The 27655-nt window shown below is 39.1% G+C and overlaps 1 protein-coding gene across 3 annotated transcripts in view; it reads left to right on the forward strand.

Annotated features, from left to right (window-relative positions):
• The window catches only part of ZSWIM6 (zinc finger SWIM-type containing 6), a 112612-nt gene that overhangs the window by 75788 nt on the left and 9169 nt on the right, over positions 1–27655 (forward strand). For 2 of the 3 annotated variants that reach the window (XM_069776836.1, XM_069776839.1), the window contains exons 5-12: positions 12623–12802; positions 14383–14559; positions 14843–14989; positions 18001–18147; positions 19859–20119; positions 23345–23480; positions 26433–26590; positions 27146–27309. In XM_069776836.1, coding sequence (XP_069632937.1) covers positions 12623–12802; positions 14383–14559; positions 14843–14989; positions 18001–18147; positions 19859–20119; positions 23345–23480; positions 26433–26590; positions 27146–27309 — 1370 coding nt within the window. The remainder of the gene's footprint in view (positions 1–12622; positions 12803–14382; positions 14560–14842; positions 14990–18000; positions 18148–19858; positions 20120–23344; positions 23481–26432; positions 26591–27145; positions 27310–27655) is intronic. The other variant, XM_069776838.1, reaches the window with a different exon arrangement.

Consider the following 27655-nt stretch of genomic DNA (forward strand, 5'->3'; position numbering starts at 1 on the left):
GTTTTTGCCAAGCAGGGCTTGCCTGGACATGTATGCAGCAAAATTGTATCCCACCATACTGAAAACTGGAGGGTCTCATGCTTCATTGCTTATGTGGGTTGAGCTGGTAGGTGGTGGGAGAGGCAGAAATGTGTTCTCCATCTGTTACCTGTAGCAGTCTTACCACATACTGCCAATAAACATAAAAGGTTTTGTTAAATTTTCTTAGTGGCTCCTCTTCTTGTTTCATCAGTTTCATGTTAACATCATTTTCTTGGCAGCACCTGTCTGAAGGTAGAGGAGGTGGAACCTCTCTGCCTGCAGCATTGAATAGGCAATATTTTAGATTAATTGAATTGATTAGTTCACCTCTGTTTAATCAGAATTATACGTGCCACTCCCAAAAAGCTGCAGAGCGGCCTCCAGCCTCACCACTACCTCAGCTGCTGTATTTGCAATCTGAGGCAGACCCTGTTGTTTCAGTCCAGAACTGCTCTGCTGCCTCTAACATTATCAAAGTATGTTGATTGTGTACTATGGTTTCAGTTGCAAATACATTTCAATCACTTCAGGTATGCAGTAGGCTAAGGGTAGAACTTGGTTCTTCCAGCTCCAGCTTATGTTTATGTTGCTAAACTGTCCCGTTTCTTCCCCACACCAGTAGAATTCCTTCCACTGGTGCTTAGCAAGTTCCCTCAAAATGGCTGTTAATTGGATTAATCTCTCCAGCCTGACTCCTACCTTGTGTGAAAGTTACAAACTGCTACCATGTTTCTGCTAGGATTTTGCCTTGAGTTTCATTCAAATTAAACAGGTACCTTTTTCCAGGTGAAATGTACATCTCAAAAAAAAAAAAAAAAAAAAAGCGAATGTGCAAAAGTTGAAGGAGATTTTAAGGGAGTCCAGAATTACAATAGCAAGCTGCAGAAGGAAGAGCAGGATGGCCCTGGCCGGATGGCCCTGTGCCAATACTGGCAGGGATAACTCAGACATTGGGTTTAAGGGGGTGATGTTATCACTGTGTTCTAAAATGATGTTGGCTTCCTGTCTTGTCATCTTCTAGGACGTTAGAGAACTAAAATATCGATGAAGAGAATGAGACAGGCCTTTACATACTTAACTTTTTGTATTTGTTCAGAGTAATTTGGTAGTGGCATATATGTATGTCTTTCAAAAAAACAAAGTTTTATCTATGATCTCATTTACTTCACAGGGAGGTGGCAATGTAACATAGTACTTATGGCAAATTTTAGGCATAAAAAGTATGTAAATACAGACTCTGCTTAGTAAAGGCTTGCTTACTTGCCCTGGTATGCTGTCTGCCAACTGCTAGGCATATGGCCACTTTGTCAGTTCAATCTTGGCATAGGTTTTTAAGCATACTTAAATAACTTCAGTTTTGCTCCTTAACTGGGTCACTTGACCTTTTCACTAGAATTTAACTGATGCTTCCTGCCCAGCATTGGCAAGGGTACTGGAAGGACACAGTGGGCTCTGATCAGAGTTCCTGCTGAAGTTTATGGTAAATTGTTGACTTCTACTGAAGTCAGATTGGATTTGAATGTTTGAAGGTGCTGATTAAAAAAAAAAAAAAGACACCCCCCCACCTCACAAATACTTCACATCTAAGTATGGACCTGACTATTTTCTAATACAAAGTCCTAATTCCATAAGCAATTTATGATTCAAAAGCCTGAAATTAACAAAAAGCCTTACACATAACTAGCTAGTTGTCCTTCTCAGGAGGAAGAATATAATAATTAGGCTCAGCAAATTCCCCTGTTGTATATCAAAGAATGGGTTGAGCTAAATGTTGCTTATGGAGCTCTAAAGGTGTACTATTGGAAAGATCAAGATTACAGGTCAAAGCTGTAAGGCTTGTTGATATACTTCTCATACTAAGAGAATTTAGATGCAACTTCAGTGATGCATTGGTAAATACTTCCAACTTGCCACAATAATACATGAATGCACTTCCTAGAGTTTAGAGTGGAGTTGGAATTCTTCACATTGATGCTGTTTAAATGGTGTCTCAGTAGATAAATTTCACATGCTGATCTTTAGGTGTTTAACTCTTGATGACCATGGTTGAAGACTTCAGTATATCAGAATGATTAATTATCTGAAGCACCTTGGTTTGCCTTTTAAATTAAATTGCATTGGTAAAATGGGAGGATATGGAAATGCACAGTAAGTATCTGCTGATGCCTGTTGAGCTGAGATCTGTGTTCTAAAGAAAAGGTCAGTTAACCTTCTTTGTAGTCTAGAGGGAAGAAATGGACCATGCAATCTTACTATAGCAGTATTCATTAATATTCATCCATGAAAAATTAAGTAAAAGTTGCTTGTTCTGTTCAAAAGTAAAAAGATTTCCTTAAAGGGGGAAAATTTGATTTTGTGCCCCAGCCCAGGGATCATGATGGCTGCGAGCCTCTGCTTTGGAATTAAATGTTGAGCACTGCCAGATGCCAGACATCAGGAAGAGGCTGAGTTTTGTCGGCAAATGGGATCTGCAAGTTAATTGGTGTTTTCTGCAGGCTTCTGGCTGTGAAATGAAATTGGAAGCCCTTTAGCCACATGGATAATACAGGACCTGAATACAAATGTCACATGTCACCATCAGGGCCCAGTGTGAAACAATAGTGTTCCCACTCGAACACTGCGCCATTACAGATCATTTAAATATGGGGATTACATTTAAACTAAAAGCCCCATTTGCCTTTTACTGCAATTTAAATGTCCTCTTAGCAAAAGCTAAGTGACAAATTAAATGAAAAAAGTGCCCACATTTTTAAAGCTGTAATGCAAAACAACCTTTTATTGCTTCTCATGTGCCACGAATGAATCATTATACTTGTCAACCCTAAACCAAGCCATAATTGGAGCAGCTACTGTTATCAAAGCGGGGCTGCTCTTGTGACAGCTTAATAAAGCTGAAACTGTTAAATTAAATCCCAGATGCTTAATCTGATGAAAGCAGTCAAGTAGAAGGATCTAAGACAAGTATCTACTGCTTGGTGGAGTGATGGAGCCCAACAGCTTGTCAACACGTAGATTACAGGATCAGATTTTTTTTGTGAACTACCATTTTCACTATCTTTATATGCTTTTGCTTGCCTTCATGGTGAAGAAACTTCACATAATTTGCATGTTTCAAAACAAACATTTCTAGTGGATTTCCTCCATTCTTATATTTAAGAACTGTTCAAGGGGGACCGGAGCTGATTTTTTTCAAGTTGAGGATTAGTTTCTTGTGGAACAAAAGTATGATGGCTGTGTCGTGGGGAAGAGGGTGTGTCCGAAGAGCTCTTGCAAGACAGGGCAGTGCATAAAATTGGCAAATGTGTTCTGGGTTTGCATTATGCTGATCCTGGTCTTTTGTTGGTTATCTTATTTTACGATGTTAAGGAGAACTTAAAAGGTATTCTGTACTTCCAGCTGGGTAGTCACCACATTTTAATGCATCAGCTTCACCTGTTTACCTCAACCACTTGTTGTTGTCTAAAGGTTTTTAAGCATAGGAACCTCTCAATGATATTGCCATGAGCCTTGTTCATGGGATAAAGCTTTCCTGGGTGACATCCTTAGAATCCTTTCTGTTACACATGCTGAACAGGTTGTTGTCATAAAGGTGTTTCCTGAGTAGAGTAACATGTCTTTGCCTTAGCAGTTCTAGTAGTCTTAGTAGTTTTTCACTAGCACTTTGCCCTGTTGTGGGCTGCTTTTTAAATGTTGGAACAGCCTGATGGTCTACTTTGAGTTCACACTTGCTGATATTTTGGCCACTTTCTGGATTAGAGTGTTAACATTTTTGTGTTAAAATTTAAAACTAAAATATCATTTTACAAAGTCATGTCATGTAGAGAAATAGTGCAGTACATTTCCTGAAGGATCATGCCTAAATTTTTATCAGTAACACTTTGCTCATCATCTAAAACTTAATTCTAAATGTTGAGTTTAGGCAAGGAATCATTATAGATTAATTAAGAGATTTAATTACCCTTTTGCCATGAGCAAACTAATGATTGAGTGTTAAATAATGCTTTTTTTTTTTTAACCCACTCTGAATTTTTCTTATAAAAGTTTTATATTCCTCTCTAGAAAATACCAAGTTAGATTCTTTTAATCTTAACTAAATGAAGCTGTTCTCCATCTATATTTCTATCTGAGGCATTCCTTCCCTTTGTAATTGGAGAGACAAATTTGTGTGAATAGGACATGCCAGCTGTTCTAAACAGATTATCTCTGCTTAGTACTTAAGTGGAGGGGGGAAAAAGGACAAAAGCAGCTAGGGTTGTTGCCAATATGCCCCTAGAGAAATTCCTTCCTGATGCCTGATTTGATGACTACTTCAGGGCTGCCACGAAAAAGAATCACTGAAGTTAAGCATTCATTACAGTTTTTGTGCTCTAATACCATTTTTCTGGAGCTGCATACTTCATGCAGTCCCTTTTTAGGATCATGCAGTAGAAACATTCACTTTTTCCTGTATGTTATGGTATTTAAAAAATGGTGCAGCAAGGCTCTCAAGTTTCAAATTTGAGTGCAAAGTTTATATCCATACTTCTATGATTTTTTTTGACTATCCCAAGTTCTAATTGCATTATGTTCTGTCATAAAGCTAAGGAAAGTACCAATGCCCTGCACATGTAGAAAATAAAGCTAACTTCAAATTTCTAAGTTTAGATTAATCAGTTGCACATAGTACATTTCTGGCCTTGAAGTGAAAGCTGTAGGAAGACCTATGTTTCAAAGGAGGTGGGATGCACCATGCTTTGCACCATTTCCCTTGGTCTTTCCTTGTGGGACTTTGTGTCTTCAACTATATCACATCCAATAGGCTGTCTTTGCTTAACTGATAATACTTCTCTTTCTTTCATTTTGTTTAGTCTTAGCTGCCATGGTGTAGTTGCCATACAGTTATAAAACATGTGTGCCTTCAGTTCATGCGCTTAAGGTTACACCTACTTTTCACAGAATAAGATGTTAATATATGTCAGTGTATTTGAATGATTTGTGCTATTGGAGGCACTAAATTAACAGTACTTCTGAGTTTGCATCACAAGACAGTTTTGCTGCTCTAAGGCCTGAGTTATGGATGACAACTTAAAGAAATTGCTGTCATGGCCCTGGAGTGTCTTGGTTGTTGCTGTCACCTTCATTTCCCTGGTGAATGAAGCCAGGCTGCAGTTGTGCAAGGACAGGTTCTGTCCATCTTCCCTGAGGATTATTTCCTTCCTCCTTCATTACTGCCATGTGCCATAATGGTGTATGAAATGAGGGTATATGAGGCCAGAGTATGACAGTAAGTGGGAGCTATTTTCAAAGAGGGTATTCTTTCCTGTGGCATTTATCAGATTTGAGGAATAATGGTGAAAGTAATTAACTTTAGTCAATAAGCATAGCTGGAGAGGCTTATTTTTAATACCATACAGAAAGTTTGGGTTTCCATTTAGTTCAGTTGGATGGAAAGTACTTTTACTGCAGGAGCCAAATTTCTTGAAATACCCACATTAAAACAGTTTTGAAGTTTTTATTCCTAAGCTGTTGAACTGATTTACTTATAAGTGTCCTAAAAAATTGTTCTATATTGGAGCTGGTACAAAACTTACTGTGGTCCTAACTGGAATCATGACTGCTGGGATTAAGGGCAGTTTTACTATGAGCTCAAGTTGGTACTTAGCATTATTTTTTTTCCTTTCTCTCACTCTTTATTTTTAATACTTCAGTAACATAAAGCTGCCATTTAATTTTCCAATACCACTTTTAGTAAATACTGGAGCTAGAGAGAAGTAATAGATTTATGGAGAGGAGTTACTGAATCTTCAGTGATTTCTCTGAGCTTTACTATGGTCCAGCAATCTAGCCTTGTGGTATTTTCCAGTTTTCTGTCTTGAATGCATACTGGAAAAATAACTGAAAAATTGGAAGAGTAATTTAAAATGAGAGGTGCAAGAATCTCAGCCTGCTTGGGTCCGTCAAAGCAAAACAAAGGAAATCCTCTTATAATTTAAGATATCTACATAGACTAAAAAATGGATAGGGAAGACACTTCTGCCAAGCAAACAAAAGGTGGCTGAAAATTGTAATTGGAGCTGGGCAAATTTAACTAGAAAACTAGAAATAAGGTTAGAGTTTTGAGTTGTGGTAGCCAGGCAGTAGATAGTAGATCAACAAACCAGGAGCTGTGCTCGATTCTTGTATTAGAAATCTTAATTGAAGTATGCTGTTTTTGTAAAAACTCAACAATCACTTTTGGACTGGAAGATGAAAGTAACTCAGGATATTTTAGAGTAGGAAAGAATTCAGACTAGGCAGTCAGAATGTGTTCTTCTGGCCAGTTACAGTGGGTTATTTACATTCTGTGAGCATAGTTGTGGCAATCATACCTTTTTCTGAACTTCCCACTATGCAAGGGAGTGTTTGTACTTGCTCTGCTTTTTAAAAAAATGAGAGGTATTTTTCATCCCTTTATTTTATGAATATCTTGTTTTGTTTGATGAATATATCAAACTTCCCAGTTTTGCATCTTCCTAAAAAATTAACTGAGAGGAATTATCTTGACAATAAATTTAAATAGAGGTAGGTTAGTGTATCTATAGTTAGTAGTCACATTAACTTTTCTTCTGAAAATTGTCAGAGTTTCTGGAAATAGGCTGTGAATGCTGAGAGTGTGTTACCAGTTAAAATATTTGATAAAATGCCTGATTTCTGTTTTGGGCAGGAGCATACTTTGTGTTCATCACCTAGCTGTAAATATTGGCAACTACTCAAAATTGTGAAGAATCATATTAAGGTACTCATAAAATATTTTTGTACCATTTGTGCTAGTATTATCAATGCTTTTACCTTCAATTGATTGATTGTGAACAAATGAATGAATAGTTCTGTGATTATTGGGGAAGTTCATCAGTGAGACTTATTTGCAGGTGCTTTATAGTTTCTTCTAGCTTTGTAGACTAATAGCCTGTGCCTTGATACAGTGGTTCGGTTATAGGGTTATATAGGTGCGTAGAGGGGCATTTAACATACGTGTGACAGATCCTAAGTGCTCTCTTAGGGATAGGCTGTGATAATGTAAATTGCACCTTTCAGGCAAATTTCTGTTCTTATACGAAACTCTTTGGTCAAATGGCAGAGTGTCTGCAAAGATGCAGCAGTTTTTAAAACAAACTCAGAAAGGCATAACCCAGAACAACGGGCGCATGTGAAATGACAGAAGTGCTTGGTTAGTTCCTTTTTCCTTTGTGCTAAAAGTTGAAAACATAGGAAGACAAGAGCAGTTTTTCTTTGCTTGACTCACAGAGATCAGAGCACGTAGTTGATGATAGCTTAGAATAGAATCTCAATATGTAAATATCCGTTTCCTTTCAGCCAAATACACGTGTGCCTTTAACCCTTGGAGCAGCAGTATGCAGCAAGAGAGAAAGGGAAACTTAAGAAATTAGTAATTTTTTTTGTCCCTGGGTTACACCTCCACTCCCTCTAACGCACATTCAGAGTTTAGTGTGCAGAAGGGCAATGATTCCCTCTTGCCATCAGTGCTGCAGGTAATCTATTGCATTAATCAGCCCGCTAGTGTGAAATGCATAGGGAGTGATTATACTATCATACACAATGCAATCAGCATGAAGCACTTGTCAAGACCAATACATCAAAGTTTAATTCAGTAATAGAGCGAATTAGAGCAAAATGAAACATTCTGTCCTCCAAGAAACACAGCACCCATAGAAAGCCTTTTTTTTTCTGAAGGTTGCACAGAGAAACCAGAATGCATTAAGGAATTTTTTTTATAAATAAAATTGCAACTTGGATCCAGCTGAATGCTGAAGGTACTTTTCCTTGGGGTTGTTATCGAGGAGAGAACAGCACTGAAGTGCTTTGCCTATCTTCACTATTCCATAAAAGCAACTGTTTAATTGGAGCATTCTCCAGTGGGACTTCTGATTATGCTTTGTTCTAATGGAGATCTCTCCGTGCCTGAAGGAGGGAGGTGGCTTTGCCAGTCCTTCTGAAGGCACTTGTCCTTCTCGTTGAGAAGCAATAAATACCATGCACTACCTCCTTTGAGGTTTCCAAGTGGCTGTCCTAGTGAAAGTCCAGGTATAAACCACTTTAAAATTCTTCACTGACACTTCTACTTTAAAGGGGTCATAGGTTCTGTCTCCTAGTATTGTTTCTATTCTGGTACTTCCAATGCTGGAAAATGATGGTTTTGTAATAGAATTGGTTATGCTCAAATGGGGCACCATGGCAAGTATACAGCAATTACTGAAGCTGATTTGTCTGTTGCACAAAGGGAATGATCTTGACTACCGGGCTCCATTTTCTTTGAAATGATCAAATGCTACTAACCTGGTAGCTTATGGGGTTTTAGTTTTTGAGAGAGATGTGCATTAATGGGAAGGGCAAAGAAATGTCACAATAGATGTGCATCTGTTACTTCCATATTTTTATTTTGCAAATGAATGGATTGATCTTAAGTATATTAAATGTAAAATTCCAGAGCAAAGGCCAGGTCTCAGCCATTGATACACAGGTATTGTAAATGAGGAAATACTGAACCAAGCTTAGCTACACAGCAACCCTGACAAGGTAGCATAATATTTCTAGGAAAAGCAGATTTATTGGGAAGACTGTAATCACAGTTGGAAGAATTGTAGGCTGGATCTTCAATCATGATCAGTGTCCTAGCCCCCCACTAAAATTGTTGCCGTCACCAACTTCCTGGTTACTGGGGCAAGAGTAAAATATAATGGGATTTGTGAAAACTGAGCAATGCTTCATCTCTCAGGAGAGTCTGTGTACATTCCTTGCACTTCCTTTGGCTTCATGAATGCATGCATACACAGGATGTGTAATTATTACAACATCTACTTTTACAGTGAACTGAATACTTCTTAATGTTTTTCAGTTTGCGTATTTAAATCCTAATCAGTGTAAAGGCGTGCTGACCCTTTCTGCCCCATGAATTCAAAGGTATGCATGTCTACTGAGAAACACACAAGTACCGATGTTCCCTTGTACGTATGAGGAAGGTGTGCGTTGTGTAAAGCAGTAATGTAACCTATGTTTTTTTGTGGTGTGAGGCACACTAGAGATGTATGACAACTGTGCATTTTCAAAAGGAGGACTGTCTGAACCAAAGGTGTGTTTTAGCAAAGCTGGCTTTTTCCAGGTCAAGAGGATTAGTATTGAACCAAAATAGGCCATTCCTCACTGCAATATGATGGTTCTAATATTCATTCCCTTGTGAAATTAATACCAAATTACACTTGCAGTGAGTCTTCTTTTCCAGTTATCTTCTGTGGGAAAAATTTCTGTGTATTGGGTTGTGATAATGTTGCCACTGTACTGTGAGGAGTTTTGTATTGGAAGGATGTAGGTCACAGTCAAGGGACCCAAAGCAGAACGTTACTTTTGGGTTAGTAGCATGTAGTTTGCGGAAGGGGAAGATGTGTGAGCCTGCTGAGAACCAGTATGAAAAGATACCTGGTGCCTGAGGAAAGAGAGACAGGAAGAAGAGAGCAAGCTGTGTTAGAAAAACAAAGTATGTAAACACAAACACATTCTCTGTGGATTTTTATTGGTTTGGGTTGGGGTTTTTTTTCCTTTAATGAGACATTTGTTCATACTGAAGGTGGCATTGGTGACATCATTAAATCTAGTCAAACAGGTAAACTTGAGAATGCCAGGAATTAACTTTGGGAACTTCTTTTGAGTATAGACCAACAGCAGTTTCCAAGCTGAAGTCGCTGGAAATGGATTTAGATACATTCCTCACAAATTACAAGTAGCTGTCCTTCATTTTTTCCAGAAGTTTTGTCTGTAGTAAGAGGTAAGCGTGATCAGCAGTTTCGCTGTATGGGAGCCATTAGGCAGAAAATAGAGAATTTCTTGTTTGAGGCCAGTGTAAGCCTTCAGGTTGGTGGTGACATTTAAGGGCCAGCTCAGGGGGGCTTCCACTGAGAGTATCAGAGAAACAGGAAGAATATCCTCCAGGCACCTTCCAGTTGGCATGTGGTAAAAATCTGGGCACAAGTGAACATTTTCTTCAGACTTTTCAGCGCTAGGAGCAGGACAGGAATCAGTGAATTGAAAAAGCCAGAATGGAGCAGATGTCAGGGGAGGGGACAGGCACTTAGGAAGCACGAGGAGGAAGAAATATGAATGCAGGCAAAGGTACACATGCTAGGGGGAGAAAAAAAAAAAAGAAAAAATCACACACACACCACCCCCCCACCCCCCACCCCCCAACCAAAAAACCTAGAAACACAAATAGGCTGAAGAGTGTGGGGTCATTGGCATTATGCATCCTTCTCCCAGATGGTAGCCTTTGTAGGACTACAGGAGTTGAGCCCGAGGCTCTTTCTGTTCCCTTCTCTTCTCTTGGGGGAGTTTTGTCTCACACTCCTCTTCCTGCAGGGAATGGGGCAGCTGTGAAAGCTGGGAGAGATGTCAGACGTGCATGCAGCTCGCCCTGAAGTCACTGGGAGCAGGGTGCAGTTGGGGTCTATTGAAATTTTAAGTGTTTTGTGTGGGGTTTATTAGAAATACACTTGTCCTTGTGCTTCATTTGCATAAAAATAGCCTGGGTTTCTGAGACAATCGCTACTAACAATGTAGTTATGCTTGACATAGTTTCCCTCTTTAAACCAAAGAAGTTTTAAAGGATTTTGATACTTTGGGATGTCTCTTCCCTTTCCTGCCTCTTAGATCTACCTCATGCATAGTGGAGCTTCTGAAGAAGGCAAGTGAATTCCTTTACCTCTAGTGGTGTTTCTGAGACATGGAAAAAGAAAAGGCCATTTTGTAGGGGCATGGTGTAATCACTAGTGTGTGTTCTGCCTTGATGGATGATTGAAATACTTACCAAATGCAGTTAAGGTATTCCACTTTGCTTTTGCTTCAGTCTGAGAACACTGGGAATCTGGTTACAAAATACTGGCTTTTTTTTTTTGTTAGATGCTGAGGTACAGTGTTGTCTTAGTGACCTCAAGTGATGTTTGATTTTGAAAATAAATAAGCAAGCCTAACATAACTATTCTTCAAGACTTTCCAATATTCCCCGTCTTCTGTTTTGTTATGCAGATTGCAAGAAATACAGTAGTTCTGTCTTGGGCAGTGCTGAATGCATTGATGCTTGATAATAAGAACCAGTTGTAATTTAACTCTGGAGAGTGAAGTGTGTTGACAAGTGTGTCTAAAGAAAGTCATATGATTTGACTTTAAAAGAATTTTTTAAAAATAGTATTGGCCTTATTTACTCCCATGGCAAGTTTCAGACGCTTTAAAAAAACCTCAACAAAACAAACCCCAAACACTTGCTGTACTGTATTTAACTACTATGTAGTAATAATCTGCAGTAGTGTCGTGTCTCTGGTGTTCTGCACTGTACCATATCACATTCTGGTGCGGTTTTCGGATTTCTTTGATATTACTTCCCCATTCCATGTTGGTCTGAGTATAGGGGGGACTTGCAACCTTAAGGATCAAGCTGTGTTTCCACTGGTTCCTGTGCTGTTGCATACCAACATGCCGAGTTACTTTAGGAATGAATGTAATGCGATGGCCTGTGCTCTGGGTATCCATTTGGCATTCTCAGTTAGCAGAATAATACTTGAATGTGAGAATTTTATTATCCTGGAAGAATCAGCTGCATTTTTATTCTTTTTTTTTTTTCAGCCTGTTATGAAGATTGCATAGTTTAAGTGTATTCTCTGAATCTCTTGTAGTGTATAAGGCACGTTCTTAATGAGCAAATGAACTGTTGCTACACAGTATTTTCAGGTGTATTCATGGTTCTGTCAAAGTTCACGCTGATGAAGAAACAGCTGATTTAGAGAAAAATCTTTCCATTTGAAAATGGTTGCTAGAGACCCTGATGCATTTTGTGCCTGCCCTGCTATATAGTCTCAGGGAGCAGGTTCCAAAGTGATGGTATGTGTGAAATGTCTGCGCAAATTAGCTTTCCCTTCAAGCTCTGTAAACAGAAAATGTAAAACGAATTTTTTAGTGTAACCAAATTACTGAAGTAATTGTAGTAAAAATATCTTACTCCTATTAGACTGCACAAAAGCAGTGTTTACTGGATCTCTGAGACCCAGATATGTTTGGGCATGAGTTACACAATCAGCAGTACTTCTGCTGGGTTCTGAGTGTGGAAGTATATGTTTACAAAATACATGTCTTACTAATGCACTTCTTTGGTTCCTGTAATGTGAAGCTGGAAGATACATAGTTCTTGTTCATAGTAAACAACATTCGCTTCTGGTACAAAAATTAGAAGAAAAACTTGGGTAATTTCCTGCTGTAACTTTATGTGAATTCTTGTTTGCTTTTGACTGATATTGCTGTCTGAGCCATACATTGTGAACACTGGATTTTCTAATACAAAAGACCTCTTAATGCCTTTTAATTGAGAAGGTTGGCTTGGTACCGTCTTTCAAATGCTTGAGATGGGCCATGCCAGCTCCAAGATCCTGCGTTGGGAATTCAGTCTGCCTGGTGTTAGGCATAGCTGGGAAGCAAGCAGTGTAGCCTTTGAGGGGAGAAAAAGTGTTACAGTATAGAAGTTTGCAATTAGTCATTGGCTGCTGCGTTTTTAATAGAAAACATAATTTAGCAATTTTTTTAAAATCAGGTGCTCTGTGGATGTGTATAGTCTTAAATCCCCACTGCAAGTTGGAGCAGAAGGCCAGTTGGCTAAAACAGCTGAAAAAATGGAACAGTGTGGATGTTTGTCCCTGGGAAGATGGAAACCATGGAAACGAGCTGCCCAATTTAACCAATGCTTTGCCTCAGGGTGCAAATGCTAACCAAGGTGAGCCTAAACATATGCACTGACTGCAACATATAGTATAACCTCTATCTTGTATACTCTAGCCTTGCAGAATTCAGCATTCTTTCCTGGGACAAGTAACTTGTTGAGGATTGACCAGCCAAAATTTTTTTGACTAATGCTGTCCTTGCAGAAAGGATAAATAGGTGGGGGTTTTTGTGCTGGGACTGCAATGTTTTCAAAGGAAGTATCTGTGTTCAGTTAGAAGACCTAACTTTTCACTTGGTGCTTCTAAATACATGTTGCATGAAAATTGGATGTCCTTGAAGTATGTAACATAAAAGCCTGTTGTTTCTTTGCTTGACTATAATCTTGTATTCCTTCTGGTGTTGGGGTTTTTATTTTGTTTGCAGTTACAAAGCCTTTGATACCTATTTAAAGAGAGATCTGTTGCAACTGCATTAAACTTGAGTGTGTGAGAAACTAAAGCGGCTATCTATGGGATGTGCTCTGTATGTACAGTCTGCATTGCCAGGTGTGTGGGGGGTGCAGAGGCAACACTGCTGTCTTGGAGGAGGGGTCTCACTCGATATCATGTTTTCTACTCTAAAATGTGATTATCAAATGTGACAGAAGCCTTGTCCAGTCCTCTTCAAACTAATATGGCTCAGTAACAATCGCTAGTAACTGGGGAAGATGCAGCATATTTACCTGGGAAAAAACCCTCATAATCGTCTAAACCCTCAGTATTTTGACACTTATTTCATACAGCTGTGATAAATTAAATGCTTTGGAGGTGACAGATTTGGACTTAGATGGGTTTTTCTTTGCTTCTTTTTCTTGGAAGATTACTTCTGAAGTTAATAGACTTGGTTCATTTTTAAATCTGGCAGCTAGCCAGGGACAGAATTTCATTCAGCGTGTAACTCCCTACAGAAGTGTTTTGCTTTCTGTATCTCATGATGCTCAGCCCAACCTAGGCAGGCTAGTTGTAACTGACATGGCATCTCAATGTTCATAGACATAGTGCCATGTCGACAGAGCAATTTTGCCACAGGAAGGTGTCCAGTAAGGATTATGTCAGTCCCATGGCCTCAGTACCTCACTTTCGTTGCAGTATTTGTATATGTTTATGACAAGAAAAATTACACAAGTGCTTGAAGTTAATGTTACTTTGCAAAGAGAATAACTAAAAATTTTTTATGTGATGTTTATCTGTCCCTCATCCTGGCAGCTCTGGCTCTGAGTAGGAGAGAAGCTGAGGATGCTTGAGTAGCTGTGTGCTGTATACCTTCTAGCTTGTTTTCAGGGGAGTTCTGTACGTGCTGTTGAATGTCCTTCATCTCTAGCTGTTCCCTCTGCAAAGTCCTGGTTAGCATCAGCCATGCTGGTTTGTAGATATCTCTGAATGCAAAGTGAATGGCACACACTTCATCTGAGCTATTGGGTTAGTAATAGGATGTGAAATGTCATCTGCGGGCTGCTTGGTGCAGAGGGGGGCAAGGCAGGCTGCCATCGGTTGGGGTTGGTGAATAGGCAGAAGACAAGAATACCGTGAATGACTGATTCACATATGAATGAGTAAAAGCTGATGCAGCTTTCTGAACTTGTGAAAATGACAGATTCATCGAATAGGCCACATCGGACGGTGTTCACTCGAGCCATTGAGGCGTGCGATCTGCACTGGCAGGACAGCCACTTACAGCACATTATCAGCAGTGACCTATACACCAACTACTGTTACCATGACGACACTGAAAACTTGCTCTTTGACTCTCACGGGTGGCCCCTCTGGCATGGTAAGTGGCTAAACCGGAAAGACGTTTCCATGACTTGCTGCTTTGTTCATTTTCTATGGCATTATTTTGGGGGGGTGGTGGGGGAGATGAATGAAAAGCCTGGCAAAAAGAACAGAGGCTTCCTTGAAATGCTGGCTCAGAAGTAGTCCTTTAAGTCTCTCTTGCATAGTTTTAAAAACAAAACAAAAAAAACAAACAAAAAAGCCCTTTTGAGTAACCTAGCAAAACAGGCCATTGCAGACATGGAAGCATTGCTATTCCTCAATTATTTTCTCCATTTTAGAACATGTTCCTACAGCCTGTGCGAGGGTGGATGCATTACGATCTCATGGATACCCACGAGAAGCGCTGCGGCTAGCAATAGCTATTGTTAATACATTAAGAAGGCAGCAGCAGAAACAGCTGGAAATGTTCCGGGCTCAGAAGAAAGGTAAATGTGGGGAAAAGAGAAGGGCAAATGACGTTGGAGGTGACAATAACACCAGACTGGAACTTTTCATGAGAAGACCAGTTTTGAAACTAAAGTGAAAGAGGTGACTTTAGCTCTTTGGTCCAAATGATCATAGTGTTAATGTCACATTGTGGATGTCAGAGGTTTTCTGTAAGCTGGCTTGTGAGCTGTGCAGAGCAAGGGCTCTGTTCTGTCTTCTGCAATATGTATGGTCTGATGGGGCCTTTATCCCAATCAGTTTTTTTGGTTATACAGTGAAAATACTCACCCTGTGTAATTTACAGGCTTTTAAACAAAACTTTGCATTTGGCATGTGAGATGTTTAAAATAGTTGTTTTCTCTGATGTATATTTTAGCTGAACTATATATTTCTGAGGTGTAAGCCTAAAGTTGACATTGAGGGTAACAATGAGGCAAAGTCTGCAATACAAAAATTCATCAAATTTGGCAGTTTGTTCCAAAAGAGTCTCTTACAGTGCTCAAAATTTTTGTGTTTCTGAATAAAGGTGGATTGCTTTTGTTTGTTTTTGAAACACTGTTTTTTATAAAATATTCTGTGATCCTCTGATGAGGACTACCCCTGGTTTTTTTGAAAGAATGTTCTCCTTCAGATACAGTTTCTATGCCAAGTGATCCTTGCTACCCAAAATAATGCTGCACTGAACTTTGTCGTTAGTTTGAAGAGCCAGTGGATGAAGGGAATGGCTTTCTGGTTAAAGAATGCATGTGGGAAAATTGGAATTACTTTCTCAGCTGCTACAAGAATACCTTAATTCAAATTTTTAGATCTTCGTTGCTACTCTTAACTACATATCCTCATGTATTATAGGCAAAAATACCAGTGTGAAGTCATATGTATAAATTTTTCAAGTGAGTGTGCAGATGTTTTCCCAGAAATGAGTATTTAGAAAACAAGGTAGACACCTGACTGAAAAAAAATTGGCTGGTAGTTCCTATGTGCCTTTATTTTTTTTTTCTTTTTTTTTTCCCCACAGTACCCAAGGAAGAAGGGGTTTTTGAGCACTGTTGTGGATCCTAGGTTTGAACAAAACTTAAAAGCACTTTGTATTATTACATAGGATAATTTGCTGTGTCTTTTTTTATCATGTAATGTATCTTTCCTTAACAAGTATTCTCTTAAACGTTTTGCAGCTTTTCTAGCTTCTCAGACTCGGGGGATAAGTAGTGAGGGGCCTATCTCAGTGTGTATGTGTGTACCTACCACTGGCAGGTGTGAAGGGTCTGCTGCAAGTGTGCTGGTTGTAGTACTAGTCCTTTTCATTCCCAGTTGCTAGCGCAGTATTAGACATTCAATACTTCTGTTAAGTTCCTTGCCCTGTGAGCAGTTTCTGTAGCTGTCAACTAATATTGTGCTATTACAAATAAAAAAATGGATTGTATGAAATGCAGTCCATCCTACCCTAAAACAAAGTTTGTCATTTCTATGTTGTCACTCGCTGCTTTTTTATTTTTTTCTTCTTACATGTGGATTTTTTTAAAAACACCTTAATACTGCAAAATTTGCTGGTCTTCTTTATAAGCAGATGAATTCTGCAGCTACAGCCCACTTTAGGTTTTAGTTCAGCAAACACCACATGCTTCTACTTAGCTTTTATTCATGTGACTGATCTGACGTCCATGGAACCAGTTGTGTGATTTAAAATTAAATGTCTATATGACTGGAAGACTGAAGCCTTTGTTTGGCATGACACGAAGGAAGCTCATAAGTAGGCACAATAGAATAAAGGGAACATAAGTGAGTCAGTAAGAAGTCACTGTGATTAATCCTTTTTGTTAATATTACTTGCTTCTGCCTGTCATCTTTAGTACATGCTATTTGTTAGTAAGACAGTGATTTACTAGTTTGTTTTTCATACTACATATCAGTGGATTCTTTAAAAAAAACCCCACCCTTCTGACAGTATGGCTGTGTTTCATTTTGTAGCCCCACACATTTAAATAGGCAAGAAGTAGGATTTAAAAGCTTTATGATAATACGTAGGTTACTCAGAAAGATGGCAGTTTGTGAACAACAGAGAGCGGAGGCAGCTACAAGTTAGTGTGTAACAGGCAGAGAAACAGAGCATCCATAATGGCTTGTATACAGTTTTTAAATGGTCACCCATAATGCGTCTGATCTCTCATAGTTCAGTCGTGTGTATGTGTCTAGGAGGAGAAAAGTTGGGAGTTGGAGTCAAAGGGGAGCTGTTGCCATAAGACTCTTAGTAAAAAAAGGGATTTGGGGAATCTGTAACATCTGTTACCATAATCACACTTCCTTCAATTCACTGTGCTAAACAATTTTTTCATGCTCTAACCGAATGAGGGGTGAGGGCTACAAAATGAAGTATCCATGAAGGTGTTTGTTGGCTGAAGTTTTAGAACGACAAAAAATGCGCTTGACCCACTTAAAGGATAATTTTTTCTTGTATACCTCATTTGAACTTTTTTTTTAAAGGAGCTGTCGTCCTGAGTTTATTGCTTCAATAAATATTTAGATGCAGGATAACCTCATATTTTATTTATTAAATTGGAACATATTATAGAATATTTTCATTTGTTTCAGTGCCATCAGATTACTTAAAATGTAAAAATGGTACTACGCCTTTCTGAGTAAGGAAACTTTTGAATATTTTACCAAAAAAAGTCTTTGCTGTAATTTTTCAGCAGACTTTTTCAGAAGAGTTACTGGTATTGAATAAGAGAATTTCAGAAGACACTGCAGTTGAATTTTTGGCCCATAGTACATTTTTCTAGTGCTCAAAATGTTTGGCCTTCGTTCTTTTTATTTTTTTCCTGTTCTAACATATTCACGAAGGGCAATGAATTCATCCTGAAAGATTCTATTTTTTCCTTCCAAGCGGAAGCTACTGGAAATACTCTGAATTCTGTACTGAGAGCATTTTAATCAGTTTTACTTTTGTAATTGTTTTGAGCGGCTAACATGTGCTCTCTTTCCCAACCTCCTCCCTCCATCTTTTCTGTCACAGAACTTCTCCACAGAGGAGTAACCTCAATAACGAATCTTGAAGGTTGGGTGGGACACCCTTTGGACCCCATTGGCACCCTCTTCAGTAGCCTGATGGAAGCCTGCAGGGTGGATGATGAGAGCTTCCATGGATTCTCAGACTTCACGGGTAAGGCCAAGCAAAGGGAGCAATCTTCTATCCATCTTCATTTACCGGAGGCATTTTTATATCTTGCCTTTTTTAATCAGCTTCAAAGCCAGCGTTCTTATAGTATAAGAAGTCACATTTACATTCCTTAAGAAAACACAAGGGAGAGAAAATGTTTAAAGTAAAATATGAAAGCACTTCAGAAATTACCAGTTACTCATTCTTGAATAGAATTCCGTATTTCACACTTGGAAGTAAAACTGAATAAGACTTTACAGCAGCAGCCCTCTCCACATATGTTCCTCTGTCTTCTTTCTGAAAATTTGCAGGACATCACAGGATCACAGAATTGCTGAGGTTGAAAGGCACCTCTAGAGATCGTCTAGTCCACATGCTCTGCTCAGAGCAGGGTCACCTAGAGCAGGTTGTCCAGGACTTGTGTCCAGCTGGGTTTTGAATAACTCCAATAATGAACACTGTAGAACCCCTCTGGGCAACCTCTTGAAGTGTTCAACCACCATCACAGTAAAAAAAAAGTATTTTCTTATGCTCAGATGGAATTTCCTGTATTTCAGTTTGTGCCCATTGCCTCTTGTCCTGTCACAGGATACCACTGAGAAGAGTCTGGCACTGTCTTCTTTACATTCTCCCATCAGATATTTATACATTTTGGTAAGATCCTCCTGAGCCTTCTCCTTTCCAGGCTAAATAATCCCACCTGTCTCACTCTCATTGCATGAGAGATGCTGCAGTCCTTTAATCATCTTTGTCACCCACACTGGATCTGCTCCAGTATGCCCCTGTACTGGGGAGCCCACAGACATGGCTCTCCAGGTGTGGCCTCGGCAGTGCTGAGCAGAGGGAAAGGATCACCTCCCTTGACCTGCTGGCAACACTCCTCCTAGTGCAGCCCAGGATGTTATTGGATGACTTAGCTACAAGTGTACATAATACTTCAAATGGATGACAAAACACATAAAATTGATCACATATGTGGTCTATAAATGATATGAATTGGAAAGTAGCATTGCAGTATTGATACACAACTTAGGGTAGGATGTGTATGCCCATTTTAATTTCAGTATTTGCTTCCCAGGAGCTTGATTGATTAATGCCTTGTTCTCAGTCTCTTTCCACCTCTGCGGTAGCCTCTTACCACCACCTGTGTGGACAGAAACTGGATTCATCCCTTTACCTGCAGCTCTTTTATACGCACATCTGCAATCTTCTTGAGACTTTGCCTCAAAACTTCCAGATGGGATGCGTTAATGTTGTGGAGTTCCCAGGCCTATTGTATTTGCACAATCCTAATAGCTTCAGCTGAAATCTATGCAGGTGTATAAGCACCTTTGCCTTCCTCTTACACATCAGTGCTTTAAGGAGATACAGAAATGGGTGGGGGGAAAAATATTGAAATGTATCTTCCAATTTTGCCTCATTAACACAAAGCTGGAGAAACTGCCTTTCTCTGATCATGGGTGTTTAAAAATGAAAACTTTTGTTTTTACTTGAGTGGGTTATTTAAAACCTGATCATTCTGTGTATTTCTGCCATGTGGAATTGGATGGGATATTTTAGATTGAATCATTGGATTTTGAGGGTGTGTTAGTAATTTAGACGCTTAAAAAAAAAGTAATGCTAAGAGAGGAAGCATTTGTTTCTGACATTGTAGGCAGATTATGAGTTAGAATGATTTGCTGATGTGTTTTTCTTTCTGTGTCATCCCTTACAGAGAACATGGGGCAATGCAAATCTCTGGAGTACCAGCACCTGCCTGCACACAAGTTCTTAGAAGAAGGGGAATCTTATTTAACGCTGGCTGTGGAAGTAGCATTGATAGGGCTGGGACAGCAACGAATAATGCCAGATGGCTTGTATGCACAAGAGAAAGTTTGTCGAAATGAGGAGCAGCTCATTTCTAAGCTACAGGAAATTGAATTGGATGATAGTCTGGTGAAGATTTTTCGAAAACAAGCAGTCTTCCTATTAGAAGGTAGCTCAATACAGATGCTAACTGCTTCTTTAAACTGTCTTCGCTTACACAAGCACACAGAACTTCTATTCCTGTGGAAACTGCCTTGCATACTTCAGATGGTTTTTTGATGTAGAACTCCAGCAAAATTTTGTTTCCCATCTGTTGTGAAAATCAAAGATATTTCATATATCACATGACTATAGAGATAAGGCATCTGTTGACCTATAAGCCTTTTGTTTTAATTTTGATTACATTTTCTTCTTTAGATTTGTTGCTTGTCATAATCTAGGTATCCTGATTATACAACCCAGGTTTACCATTGAATAGTATAAACATCAGTTATCATCAGTTCTCAGGCAGCAAAATCGTAAGTGTTCCTTGTATCCTGAAAGAGACACTGGCAGCTTTGTACATGTATGAAGATTTTTACCTCTGTTCCCAAGTGAAGAGCTCAGAAAATTCACTTAGGATTGCTGTGACAGAAATGTAACATTTTATTTGTAGCAATTAGGAAAATGGCTTGCCTTTGAAGTTTGTATCATATGTGAAAATTGAAGTATGTGGCCAAATACTGAAGCCTAAGGCCTGCTCTTGTGACTAAGTTTTGACCAAGACAAACAATTTGTGTTTGGGAATTAGCCAGTGTGTTGCAATAAAATCTGTACAAAAAAGTGCATACTTTTGCCTTAGCTTTTAAAAAGGCTTAACATGTAGCACTTAAGCCTCATGTTCAGAGAGTAGTCTCATGGGTTCTGAGGTTGTCTTTCTGGTTATTGGTTTCTTAAATGGAAGAAAAAACTGTAGAGGAACCAATTAGGCAAAGGCATGGTCCAGGTTTTGAGTGCTTGCTCAAGGGACGGTGGAGAGTGTGGTACTGCTCAACGTAGGTTGTGAAGACTGTTACACAGCAGTCAGGTTTTGCTGTAAGACATTTGTCTTTTAAAACTTCCTTTTTAAATGGAAGAGGTGCAGTATGTTGTTTAGGGCTCTCAGCTTTGAGTCACTGGGTTTGCCCATATCATTAAAGACTATGGTACCTACTGATGGTACCATTTGAAACTGCAGAGAAGCCATAGCATGGAGAGAGTTTTCTTTATGGTGTGACTGCACTGCTGCTTTATGGCCTTTGGACAAGAACAGCTGCTTGCTGGATCCAGCTATTAACCACCATACAGGGATCCTATGGATTATAAAATCAATTTCCTGCATCTGTTTACTGGTAAGGACACTTAATGAGGAAAAGGCAGGATTTCTCTGAAGTGTTTTCTGATAATTCTAGTTTACTGCTTTGATCACTGAAATTCTTTTAATGTTTTCCTAGGGTAGTAAACAAGTGATCGTAGCAGGAAATCTGCTAATATAACTACCTATAGAACTGCAGTGGTGAGCAGTGTGCAACAATGGTCTTGGATTACTGTGTGCTGAGAAATCTGGCTTTCCTGCAGTTGCTTCAGTTTACTCCAGGATAGGCAGAAACTACCAGCTCACATGGAGGAAAAACTCTGCAGTGATTTAGGATGCTAATCATATCAATTGTGTTTTTATAGTTAAAGTCCTGTAGATATAATAAAGAAACCTTAATTCAATATTAAGCTGATTTCTGTGCTGTTAATGCAGATTAATGTGTGCCGTATGTAGCTACCATTTCAGTGTGTGGGAAAGCAGAATGTAAGGCTGTTTTGCAAGAACTGTTCTAATTTTTTGCTTGACTGCTAAGTTAATGGCAGAATTTATTTTCATATAAATGCTTTGTCATGTATTCTTTGTGTCCTAACTGAGTTTCTGACTGGACCACCAACTGACAAACATAGATGAAATGGCTTCTTTCATTGAAGCAATGCCAGCTAGTTTTGAATGGCTTTTGACTTCATTTTAAATGATTGAGACACACTGTCACCTACCAAATCTTCATTGACATTTCCTTTCTAATCAGTCCCAGTCTTCAGAAATGCCTACCTATGAAGCTCAGAATTTTTTCATGCCTAGTGATTTTTATCTTTGCATGTTGTGCTAAGGCACCAGTCAGGAAAATATTGCTGAAACAGCTTGGCTATTTCTCCTTGTCTGCTCTCCTCATCTGCTTCAGTGTAGCGTCAGCCATGTTAGTTTGAATTGCTGCTGGAAGCAGTTTAAATGACACGTGACTCTGCAGTGAAGAAGTGTGCTTCTTCATCCGTCCATCTAAGTTTGGTGGTTTGGAGTCTCTAGTAGAAGAAGTAGTAGTAACTTCTAGGACTGCTGGCTGCTGTCTGTGCAATAATAGTCCAATAATACTTAATGTAAGATTCTTACTCTGTATCTTGCAACATTTAATGCCAGAACCTGTAGTCGCTGAAGTAAAAAACTGACACCGTTTTCCTATTAACAGCAATAACAGTCTTAAGGTTGCAGGGAAAATGTAAAAATGGGATTCATATGCACTGTGAACATTCAGAACTTGGCAAGGAAATAGTTGCATTTAACTTTTTTCTTGTTGTCAATCCTGACACTGCAGTTACGAAGTTGAAACACTATGCTGGCTGCACTGAGTGTGAGCGAAATCTGTTGCCCCAGCAATGGGAACAGTTTTCCCACAACAAATACAATTTTTAAGATCGTGGCTGTAATGGACTAACAAAACCATCTTTGGTGCAAGATCTGACTTAGTCTTCTCTGGAGACCAAATGCAGACCAAAGGGTTATTTAAATGCCTAATGTCAGGTGAGACATTAATAGGGATCAGGTGCTGCTGTGGTGATTGGTCATGTCACTTCAATTAAAGATATACATTTTTCCACTGTAACCACTCTGGGTTTTTTTGTTTTGTTTTTGTTTTCTGGTGGATTTGTTATAAAGCAGTCATGCACCAACAGGGTGCATAGGGATTCATGTGCCTACATGGAGGCAAAGCTAGGATTATCACTTTCTACTTTTGCATACCATAGGCTTGCTGAATGAGCCCCATGGAGCACTGGAGCCATTCTGTTGTTTGTGTATGCACTGGTAGTGTGCTTAGTACTATACAATTTGCAGTCTGTCTTGTCTCAAAGAATATATGGTATTTAATATACTTATATCACATATATACAATGTATTACATGTGTAATATATTTCACAGAAAACAGCAATATAACTACCTTTTGTACAACAAACTCTGTCTCTGAATACCAATTCTAACTGAAGGTATAGTAGATGTTTTTAAAGGTCCAGAAGTTGGGTTTTAGCAGTATGTAAAGACTGACATTCTCTTTCTCTTTCCTACAGCTGGACCATATAGTGGTTTAGGCGAAGTCATCCATCGAGAGAGCGTTCCAATGCACACATTTGCCAAGTATCTCTTCACCTCTCTCCTACCTCATGATGCTGAATTGGCATACAAAACTGCACTGAGAGCCATGCGGTATGTATTCATGAGTTGTCTAGAAAGAGCACAGGCAGCAGTTGGGGAAAGGGGAGGAAGCTTGGTAATCAAGACCTAGTCTTTTTTTCTAAAAGAAGCATTCTTCCCTTTGAGGAGAAATTATTTTGGTTCTGTCATCTGTAAAAGCAATTGGTGTCTGTAGTAGCTACAGTATAATCATTTATAAATGTACAATTATTGTTTATCTACAACTGTAAAGCAGCAGTCTCCATTACAAATTCTAATAGAATCCCGCTCTTGGGGGAAGTGGTTTTGTGTTAAACAATGACAGCTTTAGCACGTGTGTTCTCTCACCCATGTGGTTGTGTGTGTGTGTGATGGTATTGGCAAGGAAATGAGGGAAGAGGCATCTCACCAGCAGTCTCAGCATCATCTGCTGCTTAGCTTTTTTGGTAGGACTATTTATTCCACTGGCCTTCTTTACAAACTAACTCTCAATGGTAGATTTGAAACCATACGGTGTGGTCTGAGCCAGAACTTTTTTCTTGTGCTTCATAACAAAGCAGTCTTGCCCACATCTGGGTGAATGTTGGGATTTAAATGGAGTATGTCATATGACAACAAAATGTCTTGCAATCCATTTGCCTTCAGTAATCGGGAAAAAGACGTTTCTCGGAGTGTTCAGTGTCTACATGGGTCAATGACCCATGATGGCAGCTCTGGAGTATTTTACCTCTCTGTATTCAAAATCATCTGTTGCCGTTTCATTTCTTGAATGTTATTTTAGTGTGTGGAGCACTCAGTATGAAATCGATGGAAGCTGAGACCATAAAGCCTTTCATGCATACACCTCAGGTCTGTGAGGATAGGGTTGTGCTATCGTTGATGGTCACTTCTGTCTACAGTTTTCTGCTTGCAGTACTGAAACATAGGCAGGAGAGCCTTGGAGAATGTGGCTCTGCAGTGACCTAGTTGACTGCTCACTTGGAATCTGAACTTGAATGTTTGGCTCATCCCTTGTTAAGCCTGAATTTTACCCAGGCTTTGGGAGCCAGACTTTAATGGTGATGTTTAATCACAAGGTAGCTTTGCTAAAACCTAGCTAAATAATTGATGTTTGGGGGGGGACGGGGGACGACAACAAGGAAGTGAAGAATGCTAAATCTGCTTGTGCTTGTTCTGATCTTGCCAAAATTGCATGAAAGCCACCAATTCACAACAGCATTTCTTTTCACAGCAAAAGAACATAGAAGCTGGCAATGAAATTCAAAGTAACAAAAGATTTCCCCAAAACAGTGTCTTTCTTCCATGCTCTTTGTCGATTTACTGTTACTCATAACCTAATAATCCCTTTTTGCTTTAGGTAGTTGGGATTTTTATGGTTTATTGAAACCATCTGATAATCCATCTCTCCCCCTGCCCTCTCTCTATGCTTGGAAAAAATTAGCTGAAGAATTTATATTTGTTTTATTTTTATGTATATAAACCTATATAAAGAGGTGTCTCACTGGTACTAGGGAAGAGATTTTACTCTTGATACAAAACAATAGGGAAGTCTCTCTTTTTTTTTTATATTAGCATGCACATACATGTATCTGAAAATGTTAATATAACCTGCTGTTAGTTATTTACATGGTGTGTTGTATTTGTATGTGCGTTCTAGATACCTCCCCATATATTCAAAATTAGCCTTTCTCAGGGAATTCTTAAAGACACTCTCACATGCTTCAGGAAGGTATAGAAAACTGATGGGACTTAAAATTATGTTACTGCAAAAACAAGACATGCACTCCAGTTACTTAAAGAACTTAGGTATTAATTGCAACTTATGTTTAAATGAGCTTATTCCATAAGAAATATTTTATCACAGAAAATCACAACACATTGGATTTTCAATATTCAGTAGTTGCAGTTTTATTGACAAAAGAGATCCAGTTTCCATTGTCCTCCCAGATGACTTCCTGCTAGAAATTCACTTGCATATGAAAGCTGCTAGAAACAGAACTCAGATCTTAACCCTGATCAAGAAGCTAAGCACCTGAAAGGCTTTTCTTCTGGACAGTCTTATTACTGTCATTTGATGTACTCACTAAATGTCTCACTAAACATTCATGTCCTGAAACTATGCTTAATTGTATTTAATAAAAATGCCTATTTTTGTTCATTCCTACTTTTTGCATTGGCGTTTATGTAGTATCTAGTGTACTTGTAACACAAGTGCCATCAGTTGAGTCTGTTGTAGTAGTTACTTGTGTTGTAGTCAACAGCAGACACATTAATTTGAAATTTCTAAGGTGAATAAGACTGTTGTAGATTGACATACTCAAATTTTTGCTTCAGGATTAGAAAATGGAATCTGAAAAGTAACTTTAAAAGAAACTTCCTCTGTCACTGCTGTTTGGGACCCTAACATCAGATTATGGTACATTATAAAATGTTGGTAGGCTAAAGCTTAACAACTTTAAAAAGTAGTCATATTTGAACAGTAAAGTGTCCTTTTTGGACAAAATTCATGTCTGAATTTATTGCAAGGTCAAAATCCGAATGACTTGTTGAATATCCCTGTCCCTTACTTTGAACTTTTGTAAGTGAAGAAAGTATGTTCCAAATATTGGAAAATAGTTACATGTTCTCAGTACAGTGGAGAACTTCTCCACTTTCCTTGCTTGAGGGCTGTGGTTCAAAGACCGAAACAAGGCAGGGAGAAAACCTTCAGCTTTATACATGGTGCAGAAACTCTCTGCTGCCTTGGCTAATGGGTGGCTTCATTGTCCTGTGAATTCCTGCAGATGCCCACTGATGTAGGGGAGTTTGGCAAATGGACTTTTAAGATTCCCCAAGAAGAGAAGTGGTTTTCCAGTCTTTGGTTTTTTTGTAACCAAAAAGGCACAATTCATAAACAAGGTCAAGTGTTTTTGCAGCTTTAGTTTTGCTTATGAGTAATCTAATGTAATAATGATTTAATGAAAGAGGGTTTCTTCCTTATTTCAGGTTGCTAGTATTGGAATCTACAGCTCCTTCAGGAGACATATCCCGCCCGCACCACATTGCGTCAGTTGTTCCAAACCGGTATCCCCGCTGGTTCACCCTAAGTCACATTGAATCCCAGCAGTGTGAGCTGGCATCGACCATGCTAACAGCAGCCAAAGGTACGTTGCTGTCAGTTATGTACTCAACTAAATGTATGCTTTTAATATTGCATGGAGTAAACAGGTTATAAAACTTGTGTTTAGGAATCCAAATTGCAGTCTGTCAGGAGCTTGAAAAGGGTACAACAAACTGAACTGGCTTAAACCTGTCACTTAATTTTCTAGCAAAGTAGTTAAGCTAGCTAGATAGTAGCCAGATGAGCTTGATTTGAGGCTGTTGAGACAGCTCTTTGTTCTTCTGACACACAACGTAGACTCTGAGACCTAGGAGTGGACAAATCGATTCTAAAATTCACACATCAAGCTGACTTTTGGGCACGTACTGTACTAACACCATCAGGCACTAAAGGAGGTTGTGCTGTCTTGTATCTTTCATTCAGATGTGATTTAATTATGGAAGGTTTCTGAAAATAAAGTGTGTATAACTGAAACATCATACTATTGCATAGCAAGGGCAGGCTCAATTATAATGCCTCAATGGCTCAGGCTCAATTATAATAAACTGGATGTTTTGGGAGCTTGTTCAATTTTGATGTTTCTTTTTACACCTTGCAGGTGATGTTCGGAGGCTGGAAACAGTGTTAGAATCCATCCAGAAAAATATCCACTCCTCATCACACATCTTCAAACTTGCCCAGGATGCATTTAAAATAGCAACACTCATGGACAGCTTGCCAGACATCACTCTTCTGAAAGTTTCTCTGGAGTTGGGCCTTCAGGTATTTCCCTTGTTCACTATTGTTACAATAGAAGAAGGGAATTTGACCCACTGTTGCTGGGTATAGCTTTTAAGCACTGAGGACCATACCCTTTTTGAGCTCTGTCTGGAGTTTTTAGATTCTGTTTTCTGACACAGAGTTCAATGGACTGGTAAACACAGACCAAGGGTCTGTGCAGCCCCTTTGTGCCATTCAGGTGGAAGAGAGAGCTGGGAGCAGCTGGCTGCAGGGCATTCTTCTGTGCAAGGGTGAGAGAAGACCAGTGCAATGGGTTCAGGAGTATATGTAGGACTGGCTTGAAAGCAAAATTATTCTGCTTGCCAGAAATGCACTGTATTTTCTGCAT

The sequence above is a fragment of the Haliaeetus albicilla genome, chromosome Z (genome assembly GCF_947461875.1).
Source record: "Haliaeetus albicilla chromosome Z, bHalAlb1.1, whole genome shotgun sequence".
NCBI classification, from domain to species: Eukaryota; Metazoa; Chordata; class Aves; order Accipitriformes; family Accipitridae; genus Haliaeetus; species Haliaeetus albicilla.